At 44.7% G+C, this 16,128-nt stretch overlaps 1 protein-coding gene across 1 annotated transcript in view; it reads right to left on the reverse strand.

Annotated features, from left to right (window-relative positions):
- The window catches only part of LOC144504123 (contactin-associated protein-like 5), a 922,207-nt gene that overhangs the window by 527,956 nt on the left and 378,123 nt on the right, over nucleotides 1-16,128 (reverse strand). The window contains exons 5-6 of the mRNA XM_078229299.1: nucleotides 6,621-6,824; nucleotides 2,107-2,291 (exon numbers count right to left, since the gene is read on the reverse strand). Coding sequence (XP_078085425.1) covers nucleotides 2,107-2,291; nucleotides 6,621-6,824 — 389 coding nt within the window. The remainder of the gene's footprint in view (nucleotides 1-2,106; nucleotides 2,292-6,620; nucleotides 6,825-16,128) is intronic.

Here is a 16,128-nt window from a genome sequence, read left to right on the forward strand (position 1 = left end):
TACCATAGTCCGAAAGATGTGCTGGTTAAGTGCATTGGCCATGCTAAATTCTCCCTCAGTGTACCCGAACAGGCGACTGGGGGATTTTCACAGTGACTTAATTGCAGTGTTAATGTAAGCCTACTTGTGACAAATAAGTAAACTTTAACTTTTAGCATTGGCTGGGATGTTCTTTGGGGATAGGCTGGGAGGTGGGACGGGTGGTAAAATTGGTGGCAGAAGACATAGGGAGGGAACCAAAGGTGGAAACGGCTGTGGCTCAGCTGCCCACCAACTGGGGGCGGGCCGCCAACCATTGAAATGAATTGGCTTATTGACAGCCATTTTACAACTCAGCCAGCATTTTACTGACTTCGGACCCACTCTCCTGCTGCACACCCCCCACCACGGTTCTCTCCCCCCCCCCCACAGTTTTACCCACCCCCCTCCCCCCCGCCCCCTCCCAGCCCCCTCTCCACCCCCTTCCTGCCCCCACAGCCATCTGGTAAGTCTGTCAGCTTCATCAAAAAACAACCTCCAAGTGGCTTCTGGGAAATGGGGTGGTGGGGGCCTTCCTTTCCCAAGCCTCTGTATAGCCCAAGAAGGGGGTCCCCTGTTGGGAGTGGCCACCCCCACAGCCCCAATGCGGTCGCTGAAAGAGTAATCCCTCCACATTACACACAGAAAACTGTTAATAAATAATAATTGAGCTGTAACATCTGAGTTCCAGGGCAGTGTAATGGCGGAATGGGGGTACCACAAAGATGTGACGGAAAGAGCGATTTGAATTGCAAACTTTGGATGGTTCCGAGAAAATTACATCAAAAATCACCCAGAAAAGGTTTGAAGGATTTAAGCCACTTCTAACATTGGGTAACTATTGTACGGATCAACACTGACCACCATCTCTCCCCCCCACCGCTCCCCCCAACAAATCTACAGCACAGCCCCTTCCCCCCTACCCCAACTAACCCCTTCATGGGGATCTCCCCCAACCAACCAGCAGAATTCCCCTTCCTCTCCACTGGATTTCTCCCACACCTAACAGGATTGCCCACTACCAGAATCTTCCCAACCGTGGGACTGCCTCCCTCTCAGCATGGGATTACCCCTTCCCCTCTATTAGGACTCTCTCAGCAACCCCTGCCCCCCCCCCCCCCCCCCCACTACCAGGAATCATTCATCACAGTAGTTTTCATCCTACATGCCATGGTCAGAGCAATCCATTTTGACCTTGCCAAAAGTACATATCTTAATAAATCATCTCTGGGATCTAGAAACGTGCTCTTCCCAACAAGAGTATTCAAAGATTCAAGTTTATTTATGAGTGTCACAAGTAGGCTTACATTAACACTGCAATGAAGACCAAAGCCCTTTTCATTCAGAATTGCCTTATGAAATTTCAACTGCTTTTTTTGTTTGAATTACAAGGAGAGCCTGGATAGACTGGAACTTTTTTTCCCTGGAGCGTAGGAGGCTTAGGGGTGATCTTAGAGAGGCCTATAAAAAAACTAATAAAATAATAATTAATAATAAGCACAGATAAGGTAGATAGTCAACACCTTTTCCCAAAGATAGGGGAGTCTAAAACTGGAAGACACAGGTTTAAGGTGAGAGATACAAACGGACCAGCGGGGCAACTTTTTCACTCAAAGGACAGTGAGTGTCTGGAATGAGTTGCCAGAGGCAGTAGTAGAGGCGGGGACAATTTTGTCTTTGAAAAAACATTTAGACAGTTACATGGGTAAGATGAGTATAGAGGGATATGGGCCAAATGCCCTTATGGGTCATTGAGAGTAGCTTAGTCATAAAAATTGAGCGGCATGGACAAGTTGGGCCGAAGGGCCTGATTCCATGCCGTTCAACGTCTATCACTCACATTTACTGCCATCTATTTTAAGCTTATAAGGCAAGTTAAGATGCACAGCTCCCAATCCATAAGCTCCATAAATCCTCACACCTCTAATGTCCGATGTACTTTAAATGGTAAAAAGTCACCAGAAGATATAGTTGTAAGCTACACATAGCTTGAGGGCATAACAACATAAAATAAAAATTTGAAAGGAGTATGTGAGAATGATGAAATTTGAAAGCATTGCATCTCTCATCACGATCGATTAAGCCTACCTCGTAATCAATATCCAGATAATCAAACTCTCCCTTGGTTCGGAAGTGCTGCGTGTGCTTATCCACGGTGAAATTCACTTGCTTGTTGTAGCGTTCGATTGTAATGGAATGCCAGTGCTGATCGTCCAGCAGACTCCCCAGTGTGACCGAGGTGTGACCGTTAACTGATCGCAGCTTTGTATCACCTAAGGTTTTAACAATAAGAAACAAAGGAGACAAATCAAAGAAAATCCAATTAGAAGATTGTGTGCATTAATAACCCGAAAACAAGGTGATACTGGCGCTGCAAGATTGTGTCCTGGCACAATGAGGTCAAAGGCAGCTATTTTATAGTCAATACAATATCCTCTCAGTGTTATAGATCAGGGGATCGGTGGCACAGTGGTTAGCACTGCTGCCTCACAGTGCCAGGGGCCCGGGCTCGATTCTTGGCTTGGGTGACACTTTGCGCGGAGTTTACACATTCTCCCCGTGTCTGCGTGGGTTTCCTCCCACAGTCCAAAGATGTGCGGGTTAGGTTGATTGGCTATGCTAAATTGTCCCTTAATGTCAGAAGATTAGCAGGGTAAATAAGTAGGGTTATGGAATGGGGCCAGGGAGGGATTGTGATCAGTGCAGACTCGATGGGCCAAATGGTCTCTCTCGTCACAGTAGGGATTCTATGATTCTACGATTAGATTATTCAAATGCTTAGGCGCCTCTTTGTGAAAGCTGTTTTCAGATCCAAAGATTTGATTTCACGTCTATTGAATCATAGAACCATAGAATCCCGACAGTGCAGAAGGAGGCCATTCGACCCATCCAGTCTGCACCAACTCTCTGTCAAAGTTTTTTTATTCATTTGTGGGATATGGGCATCTCTGGCTCACCAACATTTATTGCCCATCCCGACTTGCCTGAGGGCAGCTGAGAGCTAATCACATTGCTGTGGCTATGAAGTCACAAGTAGGCCAGACCGGTAAGGACGGCAGATTTCCTTCCTTAAAGGACATTCGTGACCTGGATGGGTTTTTCCGACAATTGACAATGGTTTCATGGTCATCATTGGACACTTAATTCCAGATATTTTTAATGGAATTCAAATTCCATCATCTGCTGTGGCGGGATTCGAACCCGGGTCCCCAGAACATTAGTTGACTTTCTGGATCAATAGTCTAGCGGTAATACCACTAGGTCATTGCCCGGGCCCTCTCCCCTGCCCTATCCCCACAACTCCACACATTTACCATGGCGAGTCCATCTCACCCGCCTATCTTTGGACTGTAGGAGGAAACTGGAGCACTCAGAGGAAACCCGCACAGACATGTGGAGAACATGTCACCCAAGGCTGGGGTCAATTTGGGTCCTGGACACTGTGAGACAGCAGTGCTAACTGCTGTGCCACCGTGCCACCGTTCTCTAACTGCCCTACACCCAGAATTTTACACTCCCCACCCAATGGGTTTTGAAGTAAGGTTAGGCATGAAATTGCATCCTTCGAGATCCAGTCCACCCTGATTTGGAGGTGATTTTACACTAGGGCCACAATGTGGGGGAAAGCCCATCCTTCATCCAATTAAGGCCCGTAGCGGCCGCTTAATTTCCACTTAAGTACCTTTTCTGGCCCAGACTCAATTTATAGGCAAGCGGGTGAATACAAATCTGGGTGCGGGGTGGAAACAGAAGAATGGCCAAACTCACATCAAGTGGGAATGGGGAATGGGGACTCCATCAGTCCAAAGTTATGTAGGTGAGGTGGATTAACCATAGTAAATGCGCAGGCTTATGGGATTGGAGTGGGGGGGAGCGGGTGGAGCTGGGTAAAATGCACTTTTGGGGAGTCAGTACACATTTGATGAGAGGAATGGCCTTCTTCTGCATTGGAAGGGTTCTATAGTTCTATGGTTCTGACAGCTGGCCTGGAGATTACTGGCCCTCCCTCCCTCTCCCTGCACTGGTCCAACACTCCAGCACTTCAAACGATCCCCTCATGAATCCCCAGGTTCTCCGAGCCTCCCCTACCTGAGCCCCTGTCGCATACCTTGACTTCAGCTCCCTGCACTTATTTCCAGGCATGCTGCTTCAGTGCCTCTTCCAACCACTGCAGCGCTGTGCCTGGAGGGGCTGGAAAAAAGCTGGCTAATTTGTTTGGCCAACAGATGTCCAAGGCAGGAATTTCACGCTGCCTTCTGCCAATCAACATTTGACGGAGCGTGAAATGACAGCAGACCTATTGGGTCAGTGAGATGTGTTCCTATGCTTAGGCTTATGTTTTCATAAGCATTTCCTCATCAGTCCCATTGAAATGGCTTGTCAAAGAACAAAGAAAGGTACAGCACAGAAACAGGCCCTTCGGTCCTCCAAGCTGGTCCGATCATGGTGCCCCAACTAAACTAAAAAATTCCTTCTGCCCTCACTCGATAAGTATCCCTCTATCCCCTCCCTATTCATGTATCCATCCAGATGCCTCTTAAATGTTGCTAATGTGCCTGTTTCCACCACCTCCTCTGGTAGCGTGTTCCAAGAATCCGCCACTCTCTGCATGAAAAACCTCCTCCGCACATCTCCCTTAAACTTTCCCCCTCTCGCCTCTAACCTGTTCCCCCTTGTCATTGACACTTCCACCCTGGGAAACACCTTCTGACTATCAACCTTGTCTATGCCTCTCATAATTTTGTCGACCTCTATCAGGTCTCCCCTCCTGCGACTTGGTGCCAGATCTAACACAGGAATTGATACAAAAATGTTATGATCTTCCTCTCAGGCGCTGAAGGGCCTACCTGGCAATTTTTACATGTTTTAGTTTTTATTACAAAATGAAAAATACTGTAGGTAAGCCCGTATACGTGATTCAGCCCTCATTAACTTTGAGTTAGCAAGTCACATTTGGCAAACCTTGCATGAGAAAAGATCATAACTCATTTTTTGTCACATCAGGGCGGCACGGTGGCACAGTGGTTAGCACTGCTGCCTCACAGCGCCAGGCACCCGGGTTCAATTCCAGCCTTGGGTCACTGTCCGTGTGAAGTCTGCATGTTCTCCCCGTGTCTGCGTGGGTTTCCTCCGGGTGCTCTGGTTGCCTTCCACAGTCCAAAAGTTAGGTGCATTGGCTGTGCTAAATTCTTCCTCAGTGTACCCAAACAGGTGCTGGAGTGGGGTGACTACGGGATTTTCGTCGTAACTTCATTGCAGTGTTAATGTAAGCCTACTTGTGCCTATTTTTCCCAGGGTGGAAGAGTCAATTACTAGGGAGCACAGGTTTAAAGTGCAAGGGGCAAGGTTTAAAAGAGATGTCTGAAGCAGATTTTTTATGATGTGTTTACACAGAGGGTGGTGGGTGCCTGGAACTCATTGCCGGGGGAGGTCGTGGAAGCAGATACGATGGTGACTTTTAAGGGGCATCTTGACAAACCCATGAATAGGATGGGAATAGCGGGATATGATCCCCAGAAGGGTAGGGGGTTTTAGTTCAGTCGGGTAGCATGGTCAGTGCAGGCTTGGAGGGCCGAAGGCCTGCGCTGTAATTTTCTTTGTTCTTTGTTCTTTAGTGAATAAGAAAAACTCTATCCTCCAAATCTATGTTGTTTTGTTGGTTGAGCATGATTTTTAATTCCATGTAGTTGATGTTTTGTGGTGGGCAAGAGGAGAAAGTTTAATTATATCAATGTTTGCTGAAGATACTTAGGAATCCTCAAGACAGAGTTCTTTGTTACTTCTTTCCTGATGGAGAGTAATAGGATGGGGTTCATTTTTGAGTTAATGAGATACCTTGAGAAGGTCCAGTTCTTGCAGAAGTGAAAACTCTTAGGGGGGAGTTTTCCCATTTCTCAGCAGAGTGGTGTAGCCCACTCCGTCAGCAACTTAGATTTTAAAGGTTTGGCACAGTAAGAAGTCTCACAACACCAGGTTAAAGCCCAACAGGTCTATTTGGAATCACAAGCTTTCGGAGTGCTGCTCCTTCATCAGGTGAGTCCAAAAGCTCATGGTTCCAAATAAACCTGTTGGACTTTAACCTGGTGTTATGAAACTTCTTACTGTGGCCACCCCAGTCCAACGCCGGCATCTCCACATCATCTTTAAAAGTTTGGGCATCATTTTTAGAGGGCGCCTGTTACAAAAAATTGAAAGTAGAACCCCACCCAAACACCAACTCCTTGAATACCATCCCGCCAGGCCGAACACCAGGAGGCAATGCCAGGCGGAGGTGCCCAGGCATAATCCTCTCCCACCTGAGTAATGCACACACCTGAACTCCTCTGGCGCATTCTGTTCACTAGGTGCTCACCTTGGGAGACCTGTCATTAGAGATGTTTGATAATGAGACGTAATCGTACCGCAATGGGCTTTCCAACGTTGAACATTGGGATTTCTGTGATGACATTGACGGGGTAGGGGAGTAAGGACAATCACAACAAGAGATCCCAGTGTCGTAAATCACACTTTGGGCTTCTCTTAGGATATTGCACTCCAGCCCACTGGAAACAGGAACAGAACCTGCCCCCCCCCATCTCAAAATAATGCAACAAGATTCTTACCGAGATTGATCTGCAGTGAGAGTTTGCCTTTCTTGAGTTCCAGCGTGATGTAATCTCCCCGTTGACCCTCTCCGTGCAGAACCACTCCATCACTTTGTAAAGTCTTGAACTTCAGGGAAATCATGTCCTTCACCGTGCTCACACTCTTTTGGTTGAATCTGTAGAGCAGCGAGCTTCTGCCGTCAAAATCAGCCATGTCCGACTCTGTAAAATCATCAGCACACAAGATATTGACTTCCACCGGTTCCATGTCTCCATTTCTCCCTTTTCCCGCTCATAAGTCCTCAGAGGCAGAAGTCTCTTCACCAAAATCCCTTTATTTACGAGTCTGACAACAGCATGCAGAGTGCTTTCAGTTAGCAGTCTGCACTTGGAGTCCCAGAGGAACTGACACGCCTGGTTAAGTGCAAAGCAAGAGGCTCCCTGATTGGCCCATCAATTTGGCCCGCAATCAGGGAGCTCATATTCCAACAGGCGAACCTCAGTTAACTGAGTAAAGTCATTACACTCTCCTTCCCCCACCGCAACCTTTACCCACCACCCCTTAAAAACATTGCAAAGGAATCGCAGTTGAAGCCTGATCACAGATTGGGAATTGAATTGTATTGTGTGCAGTTTTGTTGCCCTTATCTGAGGAAGGATGTCCTTGCTCTACAGAGAGTACAGCGAAGGTTTACCAAGCTGATTCCTGGAATGGCAGGTCTGTCATATGAGGAGAGATTAAGTCGGTTAGGATTATATTCATTGGAGCATAGAAGAGTGAAACTTATAAAATTCTAACAGGATTAGACAGGGTAGATTCAGAAAGAATGTTCCCAGTGGTGGGGGAAGTTCAGAACGAGGGGTCATAGTTTGAGGATAAGGGATTAGCCTTTTCGGATTAAGGTGAAGAGAAATACAGGGATAGGGCTTGGGTGGGATTGTGGTCAGTGCAGACTTGATGTGCCGAATGGCCTCCTTCTGCATTGTAAGGATTCTATGATTCTATGGAATCAAAGGCTTTGACAAAGGGTCATCTGGACTTGAAACATCAGCTCTTTTCTCTCGTTACAGATACTGCCAGACCTGCTGAGATTTTCCAGCATTTTCTCTTTTGGGCTAAGATTCTATGTTGTGTGATTCCATTCAGAAATTAGATAAAGCTCTACGGGCTAAAGGGATCAAGGTATATGGGGGAAAGGGAGGATCAGGATATTGAATTTGATGATGAGTCATGATCAAAATGAATGGCGGAGCAGGCTCGAAGGGCCGAATGGCCTATTCCTGCTTCTAGTTTCTATGTTTCTATGAATTGAATTCACAACTCCCCCTACGTTTCATCACCTGTGCACCACTATGCCATGAGGGTTTTGTTGCAGTAAATAAGGGGAAACATTTTCCAATGGCAGCAGAAGGGTTAGTAACCAATGGCCAAATGAAATGTAAACGGCAAAGGGACTAATGCTGAGAAGCAGAGATTTTCTTTTAAGCAGTGAGTTATGATTTACAATTCGCTGGGTGAAAGTGTGGAGTAAGCAGATTAAATAATCACTTTCGAAAGGGAATCAGATAAATATGTGAAGGGAAAAGAATTGCAGAGCCATGAGACAAAGGCAGGGAAATGATACTAACTGGGCGGCTCTCTCAAAGAGCTCGCACTAGCTGTAGCCACCAAAACATTGTCGAGTTTCTTGATTACATCTCTGTGGTTTATACAGAGCAGATGGTAACTTTTTGGAGAGTAACTAAAAGCTTTTGGGATGAGTTTTTATTCTTGCGCAGGTGTTGATTTGGGTAGACTAAGTTGTCTACTCATTGTAAAGGCAGCCTGATCTTCTTTGGGACGAGCTTCCTGAAATAAGGTGGAGCTTCTTACAGAATGGGGTTTCAATGGAAATTACCTCACTGGTGTGCCACTTCCACTGGCCTCCAATGTAAGACCATAAGACAATAGGAGCAGAATTAGGCCACTTGGCCCATCGAATATGCTCCGCCATTCAATCATGGCTGATTTTTTCTCATCCCCATTCTCCTGCCTTTTCCCCATAAACCCTGATCCCCTTATTAATCAAGAACTTATCTATCTCTGTCTTCATGACATTCAATGACCTGGCCTCCACAGCCTTCTGCAGCAAAGAATTTCTCAGATTCACCGCTCTCTGGCTGAAGAAATTCCTCCTCATCTCTTTTTTAAAGGATCGTCCCTTTAGTCTGAAGTTGTGCCCACTGGTTCTAGTTTTTCCTACTAGTGGAAACATCCTTTCCACGCGTCCACTCTATCCAGGCCTCGCAGTATCCTGTAAGTTTCAATAAGATCCCCCCTCATCCTTCTAAACTCCAATGAGAACCGACCCAGAGTCCTCAACCATTTGGCCATCAACCAATGTAGGTGGCCAATTTGCTCTTGAAGTTTGGGAGTGATACAAGGCAATGGGAGCTTTGGACGGGGTGAGGAGTGGGGGTGGTGGTGGTTGGGGGGGGTGGTGGTGATGTTGATAGCATGGAATTGAGAGCACGACAATATATAGCGTAATTTTCAACCTTGCTTTCACAAAAGCTGTTCTTGCATTGTGCTGAACAGCAAGTAAAAGCAGAATCTCCATAAACCATGCCAAATATTCTCCAGCTTTTGAAGCTGAGAGGCCACTGAGATTCGGCCACTGAGATTCACGTGTTGCATGCGTTGCACAGGATGTGAAAAGCTCGCATTTAGGCGAAGCTGCCTTGGAGCTGGAATCAACATCACGTAATTGTTTATAATTAAGGCACAGTCGGCAGTTAATACCATTTAGAAGGTTGTAAAGTGGAGCGATCAGGATTAATGAGAAAATGTTGTGTGCAGTGAACCATCTATCAGACGCAAACATTAAGTGAAGAGAAGCAGCACAAACAGTTTAAGACCTCCGTACGCTTGTACAACAACATCGATTTAAATAGCACGTTAAAAATAATCAACCAAAGCGAAAACATTGCGAGGCACTTCACGGGAGTGGCTTCAGACAAAATTCATTCTCCAAGGTGGGGATGTGTGGGGAGGAACTTGCTGAGTGTCGGGACTATAAGCAGCTGAAGGTATGGCTGCCACTGGTGAAGTGAAGAGCATTGGGGATGGGCAAGAGATCAGAATTGGAGGAACACAGAGATCCCAGAGGCTTAAAAAGTTGGAGGAAGTCACAGGAGGAGAGAGGGGCGAGGCCAGGGAGGCACTCAACGATGTGAATTTTGAATTTTGAGGTGTTTTAGTCTGGGGGCCAATATGGGTCAGCAAGTACAGGCGTAGATGGGCAAACAGACTTCAATGGCCAGAATTTTACCGGCCTGCCGGCCAGAGGAATCGGAGCGGGTGAGGGTTGGACCATGGAAAGGTCTGTTGACCTCGGGCAGGATTTTACGGTTTTGGGATGAGCGAAGCTGTAAAATCCTGCCCCATATTAGGGTACAATTAACAGTGCTTCGGATGAGGTTGAGTTTACAGAAGGTGGAAAGAGGGAGGTCAGCCAGGACCACAAGCAACTTTGGAACAGCATGATGCCGGATAGAATCATAGAATCCTACAGTGCAGAAGGAGGCCATTCAAGTCTGCACCAACCACAATCCCACCCGGGCCCTCTCCTCATAACCCCATGCATTTACCTTAGCTAGTCCCCTTGACACTAAGGGACAATTTATCATGGCCAATCCACCTAACCCGCACATCTTTGGACTGTGGGAGGAAACCGGAGCAGCCGGGGGAAACCCACGCAGACACGAGGAGAATGTGCAAACTCTACACAGACAGTGAGCCAAGCCGGTCCCTGGTGCTGTGAGGCAGCAGTGCTAACCACTGTGCCCTCGGACATTGGCATTGATGTACAATTTAAAACTGACATGTTGGCAGCATGGGCACGCCAAGGGTATAATTTAGGGCATTTAACTATGGCATTTAACAAGGGCATTCAACTATGAGCCAAGGCATGTAAGCTGTAATGAAGACTTATCCCGCTGATTTTCCGTGTCTAACTTGGCCCTCTAGGAGCCTTGGGTCAAATGCCCATGACCTTCTCACTGATAATTATACCATGAATTAAACTGAAAAGGAGGGCGATAAATGTATTCGTAAGTATGATACTCAAATAAAAAGTTGAAATGGTTTTAATCTTTAACGCTGGACCTCTGTAAAAAAAAACATTTTTAACTCAAGCAATAGCCCTCGCAACACTGTCAGGAAACTTAATTTTATTAATAGCAGTGCTCCAAATAATTTGAAGCTTTTTGACATAAAAGGTTAGAAAGTCTCTTGAATCATTGGGCAGTGCATTAGATTTGGTTAGCATAATACTAACAAACAGATTCTATTTCAATTCTTTCATGTGCATAGCTAACCTCCAAGCACCCAATCATCGCAAATTTATGTGGAATGCTTTGAATAGAATTAAATAATGAGATGATGCTTGCATTGTAAAGCAATGTACTTCAGGTAAATGATTTTGGAAAAAAAACGACAGCAAAATTGTCTACACTTCCTGCTGCCTCGGCAAAGCAGCCAGCATAATCAAGGACCCCACGCACCCCCAGACATTCTCTCTTCCACCTTCTTCCAGAAGAAAAAGATACAAAAGTCTGAGATCACCGACTCAAGAACAGCTTCTTCCCTACTACTGTCAGACTTTTGATTGTATTAAGTTGATCTTTCTCTCCACCCTAGCTATGATTGAAACGCTATCTTCTGCACCCTCTCTTTCCCTTCTCTATGAATCATATGCTTTGTCTGTATAGTGCGTAAGAAGCAATACTTTTCACTGTACACTAATACATGTGACAATAATAAATCACAATAATTAAATGCACATGGAACTGAGGACAAGGGCTGTACTTGATGCAGCTTAAATCCAAAACTAATCTGTGGGGAAAAAAAATTAACTGTCCTGGCTGAAGACAATTCACACCTCTTCAACCTGTGCTTAACCCTTTCTCCACTCACATTGTCTGTACCTGTAAAGACTTGATTACCTGTTAAGACTCGCATTCCAACCATTATCTTGTAATTGAATTTGTGTCTACATCTGCCCAGTTTGTGAACCGAACTCTTCGCTCACCTGATGAAGGGGCAACGCTCCGAAAGCTCTTGCTACCAAATAAACCTATTGGACTTTAACCTGGTGTTGTGAGTCTACTTACTGTGCCTACCCCAATCCAACACCGGCAACTCCACATCAAAAAAGAAATTAGTGAGTGAATTCAGCAAGGCTTCCTCAGAAGATGATTGAAGGATCAGGCTTTGATTTGATTTGACTTGATTTATTATTGTCACATGTATACAGTGAAAAGTAGTGTTTGTTGCGCGCTGTACAGACAAAGCATACCGTTCATAAGAGAAGGAAACGAGAGAGCGCAGAATGTAGTGTTACAGTCATAGTTAAGGTGTAGAGAAAGATCAACTTAATGCAAGGTAAATCCATTCAAAAGTCTGACAGCAGCAGGGAAGAAGCTGTTCTTGAGTCGGTTGGTACATGACCTCAAACTTTTGTATTTTTTTTCCCGACGGAATAAGGTGGAAGAGAGAATGTCCGGGGTGCGTGGGGTCCTTCATTATGTTGGCTGCTTTGTCGAGGCAGCGGGAAGTGTAGACAGATTCAATGGACGGCAGTCTGGGTTGCGTGATGGATTGGGCTACATTCACAACCTTTTGTAAATGGTTGGCGGCACTCTGGTTTGTCACATAGCAGTTTCCGCCTATTAAATATTGGGCAGAATGATGCCATTTTCCATGCCACAATCTCTGCTCTCTTGCCATTTACTCTATTGCTTCCCATGGTTACTGTCTGACACAGAATCAGCGCATCGACTTGACCCTAAGCTGAGCTTCTGACCCCGTATCACCTTCTCACCAAGACTTCCGATTTCCACTTCTGTAACATTGTTTGTCTTTCTTCCTAGCTCAGCTGATCGGCTGCTGAAACCCTCATCCAGTTCCTTTGTTACCACTAGAACTGACTATTCCAATGTTGTCTTGGCTGGCCTGCCAACTTCCACCCTCCATAAACTTCAGATCATCCAACACTTGGCTGAAAAATGTATCCAAAACTCTCTGACCTAATTGGTTCCTCGTCCAGCAATGCCTCAAAGTGTATTTTGCAGACTTATATAATGAAATTTGACACCAAAAGCCATGTCAAGAATTATCTGTACAAGTAACAAAACATTTTGTCAGAGAGGCAGCTTTCAGAGAACATCTTAATGCTGGAGAGAAGGGTAGGGATGCAGCGAGGTTAAGGGAGGGAATTCCAAAGTTTTTGACCAAGGCTTTTCAATGCATGGCTTCCAATGCTGGTGTGATTAAATTGGGAATGTGTCAAGGGGCAAAACTGAAACAATGCAATCACAGGTCCATGATGATAATAGTGAGAGGTAACATTTGAAGAAAGATGATGTTCCAGCTGCTTCAATGGCTGCAGCGGGTGGAGAATGGTGAAGGTAGAGGAGGAATTTATCTTCCATTAGATGCCACTTTTCAGTGCTGATGTGGAGATGCCGGCGTTGGACTTGGGTAAACACAGTAAGGAGTCTAACAACACCAGGTTAAAGTCCAACAGGTTTATTTGGAAGCAAACGCCACTAGCTTTCGGAGCGCTGTTCCTTCGTCAGGTGAGAGTGAGATCTCCCACTCACCTGACGAAGGAGCAGCACGCTCCGAAAGCTAGTGGCGTTTGCTACCAAATAAACCTGTTGGACTTTAACCTGGTGTTGTTAGACTCCTTACTATTTTTCAGTGCAGCAGTGTCCCCGTAGTGCAACGAAGCGTCAGCTGAGGTTTTGTGTTCAGGTGTCCGGAGCGGAACATGAATCCATAACCTTCTGACAGAGGAAAGTATGATACCGTGAGCCAAAATCACCTTTTCACCTCTTCTGATGAACCCATAACCTTCCGATAGAGGGAAGTTTGATACCATAAGCCAAAACCATCATATAACACATCAGCAAAAATTGGTGACTTAATTGTCACATTAAATCCAATAAAGAATTCTAAACCCTTAATAAAAAGGGATTAACTGAGGGGGATAATCTCTCTTTAAAGAAAACTGTACAGATAAGCTCGCAAAGTGTGGAGGGTTTTGAATAGTATGTTAATTATATCCCATAAAACTCAAAAAAGTAGGTTATTCCCTTGGTGATTTTTTCCCCTCTTAATAACAACAGCTAATAATTCTCAGAGCTTCGGTGAAATTAATATTTGGTTCCGGTTATTTGACATAAAATTCCAGAGGGAAACAAAAAAGAGACCATAAAGTGTTAAGATTATTAGGGGGTGGTGGAGGTGGCAAGCCGGCACAGGCTAATTCTGTTGCATTCATGAAAGTGAAATGAAGTGTCATGTGTGAATTTAATTAAATTGAAGATGGCATCGAGAAAGCTGCTGAAGGCACATTATCAAAATGCGCTGTAATATATTTATATTAATTTTGATACTCTGTAAGTCCTTTATTACGCTGGATCACTGTAGTGTCACTTCATTAGCAGAAGCATATCGTTTTGAGAACAGTTTTTCTGAAGTATTGAAACAGGGCATTAAACGTCGAAGCTGCATCAAGCGGATCAAGGGTAAGTTGCATTCATTGATATCCCTGCTTCAGAAATTAATGCATTCTGCACAGCAGATCAAATGTAAATGATGTTACCAACCAATATCTCTGGATTTTTTTTGAAAAGCAAATTACTGCGGATGCTGGAATCGGGAACCAAAAGAGAAAATGCTGGAAAATCTCAGCAGGTCTAGCAGCATCTGTGAGGAGAGGAAAAAGAGCTGACGTTTCGAGTCCAGATGACCCTTTGTCAAAGCTAAAAGGCATAGAAAGCGGGAGATATTTATACTGTAGTGTGAGAATGAAACACCTAAGTGATCTTCTGTAGCTCTCAACCCTCTAAATTCTGTAGCTCTCAACCCTTTAGATTCCTCCAAATGTGGCCTTTTGTACATCCTCACCATTTCCCCCCCACTATAGATGGATAGATCTTCATCTGTGTAGCCCCTATTCTCTGGAAATCCATCCCTCAGCCCTTCTGCCTGTAAACCTCATCAAATCTTAACAACCTAATTCTCCATCCTGATGTCAAACTTTGCCCAATTACTTATTGGTGAAACATAAACAGAAAATGCTGGAAAAACTCAGCAGGTCTGACAACATCTGTGGAGAGAATAGAGCCAACGTTTTGAGTTTTTCCAGCATTTTCTGTTTTTGTTTCAGATTCCAGCATCTGCAGTATTTTGCCTTTACTTCCTGGTTAAACTTCTTGGAGGATTTTTCCATATTAACAGGATGCTTTCTATCTCCGCGTGTTGTGAATGACAAAGTTGGACAAGACTCTATCTGTCCTCTGAGATTGAAAGCTAAAGATTACATGACACTGGTCAAAAGATGAATAAAAGTGTCCTTGTACCCAGGCTGACATTCATCCCAAATGTACACAACCTAAACGAATAAATAATATCATAATTTATCTCATTGCTGTTTGTGGAACCTTGCACAAATTTGGTACAACTTCTTTTTAATTCATTCATTGGACAAGGGCTGGGCCAGTCTTTATTGCTCATGCCTGTGGGCTGTTAAAGCTCAACCACATTGCTGCAGATTTACATGTAGGCCAGACCAGGTGAAGATGGCAGATTTCCTTCCCATCAGTGAACCAGATGGGTTTTTACAACAATCAACTTGTGGTCATCATTTGACTTTTAATTCCAGATTTTGTTGAATTTAAATTTCTCCATTTACCATGGTGGGATTTGAACCCAGGTCCTCAGAGGTATTACTCTGAGTCTCTGGATTGTTCATCCAGCAACAATACCTCTACGCCACGACCTACATGACTACATTTCAAAAGAAACTTATACTGTGAGTGTTTCAGGATTTCTCAGCAATGTGAAAGGTTCTACATTTTTTTCTTTGAACACGAATCTGCACTCCAATAACACCTTGTTGGACTTGCAATTCAGGGCATATTAGGAATTATTTGTTGCAATAGGAAGCAGCGGGTGATAGTTTGTGTATGACATCTTTGAAATGGTTCCAATCTTTGACTTTGAAGTCCCAATTACTCAGAGCAAATCAAATATTTCTGTAATGATTTTCCCATAACAAAATGTCCCAAAGCACTTTACAGAGAAAGCTGTGAAGGCTGAGAAGTGAGACCTTCGCTGAAGATCTCTGATCTCGTCCATGGCTGGGATTCTCTGGCGCCGCTGCGGTATAAATGGAGATTCGGCTGAGCGCCAAATTCTCCATTCCCACTGGTATGGAAAAGATTGGAAAATCACACCTAATGGTGAACTTAAAGGGGCAGAATTAGAGAATACTTTCGAAGGTGGGACTGGGAAAAGGGACAGCACGACTTTAAGAACAGAATTCCAAAGGGACGTGAGAACGGAAAACTCTGCCAACAACAGTAAAAGGAAATGTACAATAAACCGGAATTTAAAGAGTAAATAATAATGCTTGCTGTGGCTTGAGAAAGATGTAAAGATTGGGACCCCAATGGTCGGAGAAGGATGCTAATT

Source organism: Mustelus asterias, chromosome 14 (genome assembly GCF_964213995.1).
Source record: "Mustelus asterias chromosome 14, sMusAst1.hap1.1, whole genome shotgun sequence".
Taxonomy (NCBI): domain Eukaryota; kingdom Metazoa; phylum Chordata; class Chondrichthyes; order Carcharhiniformes; family Triakidae; genus Mustelus; species Mustelus asterias.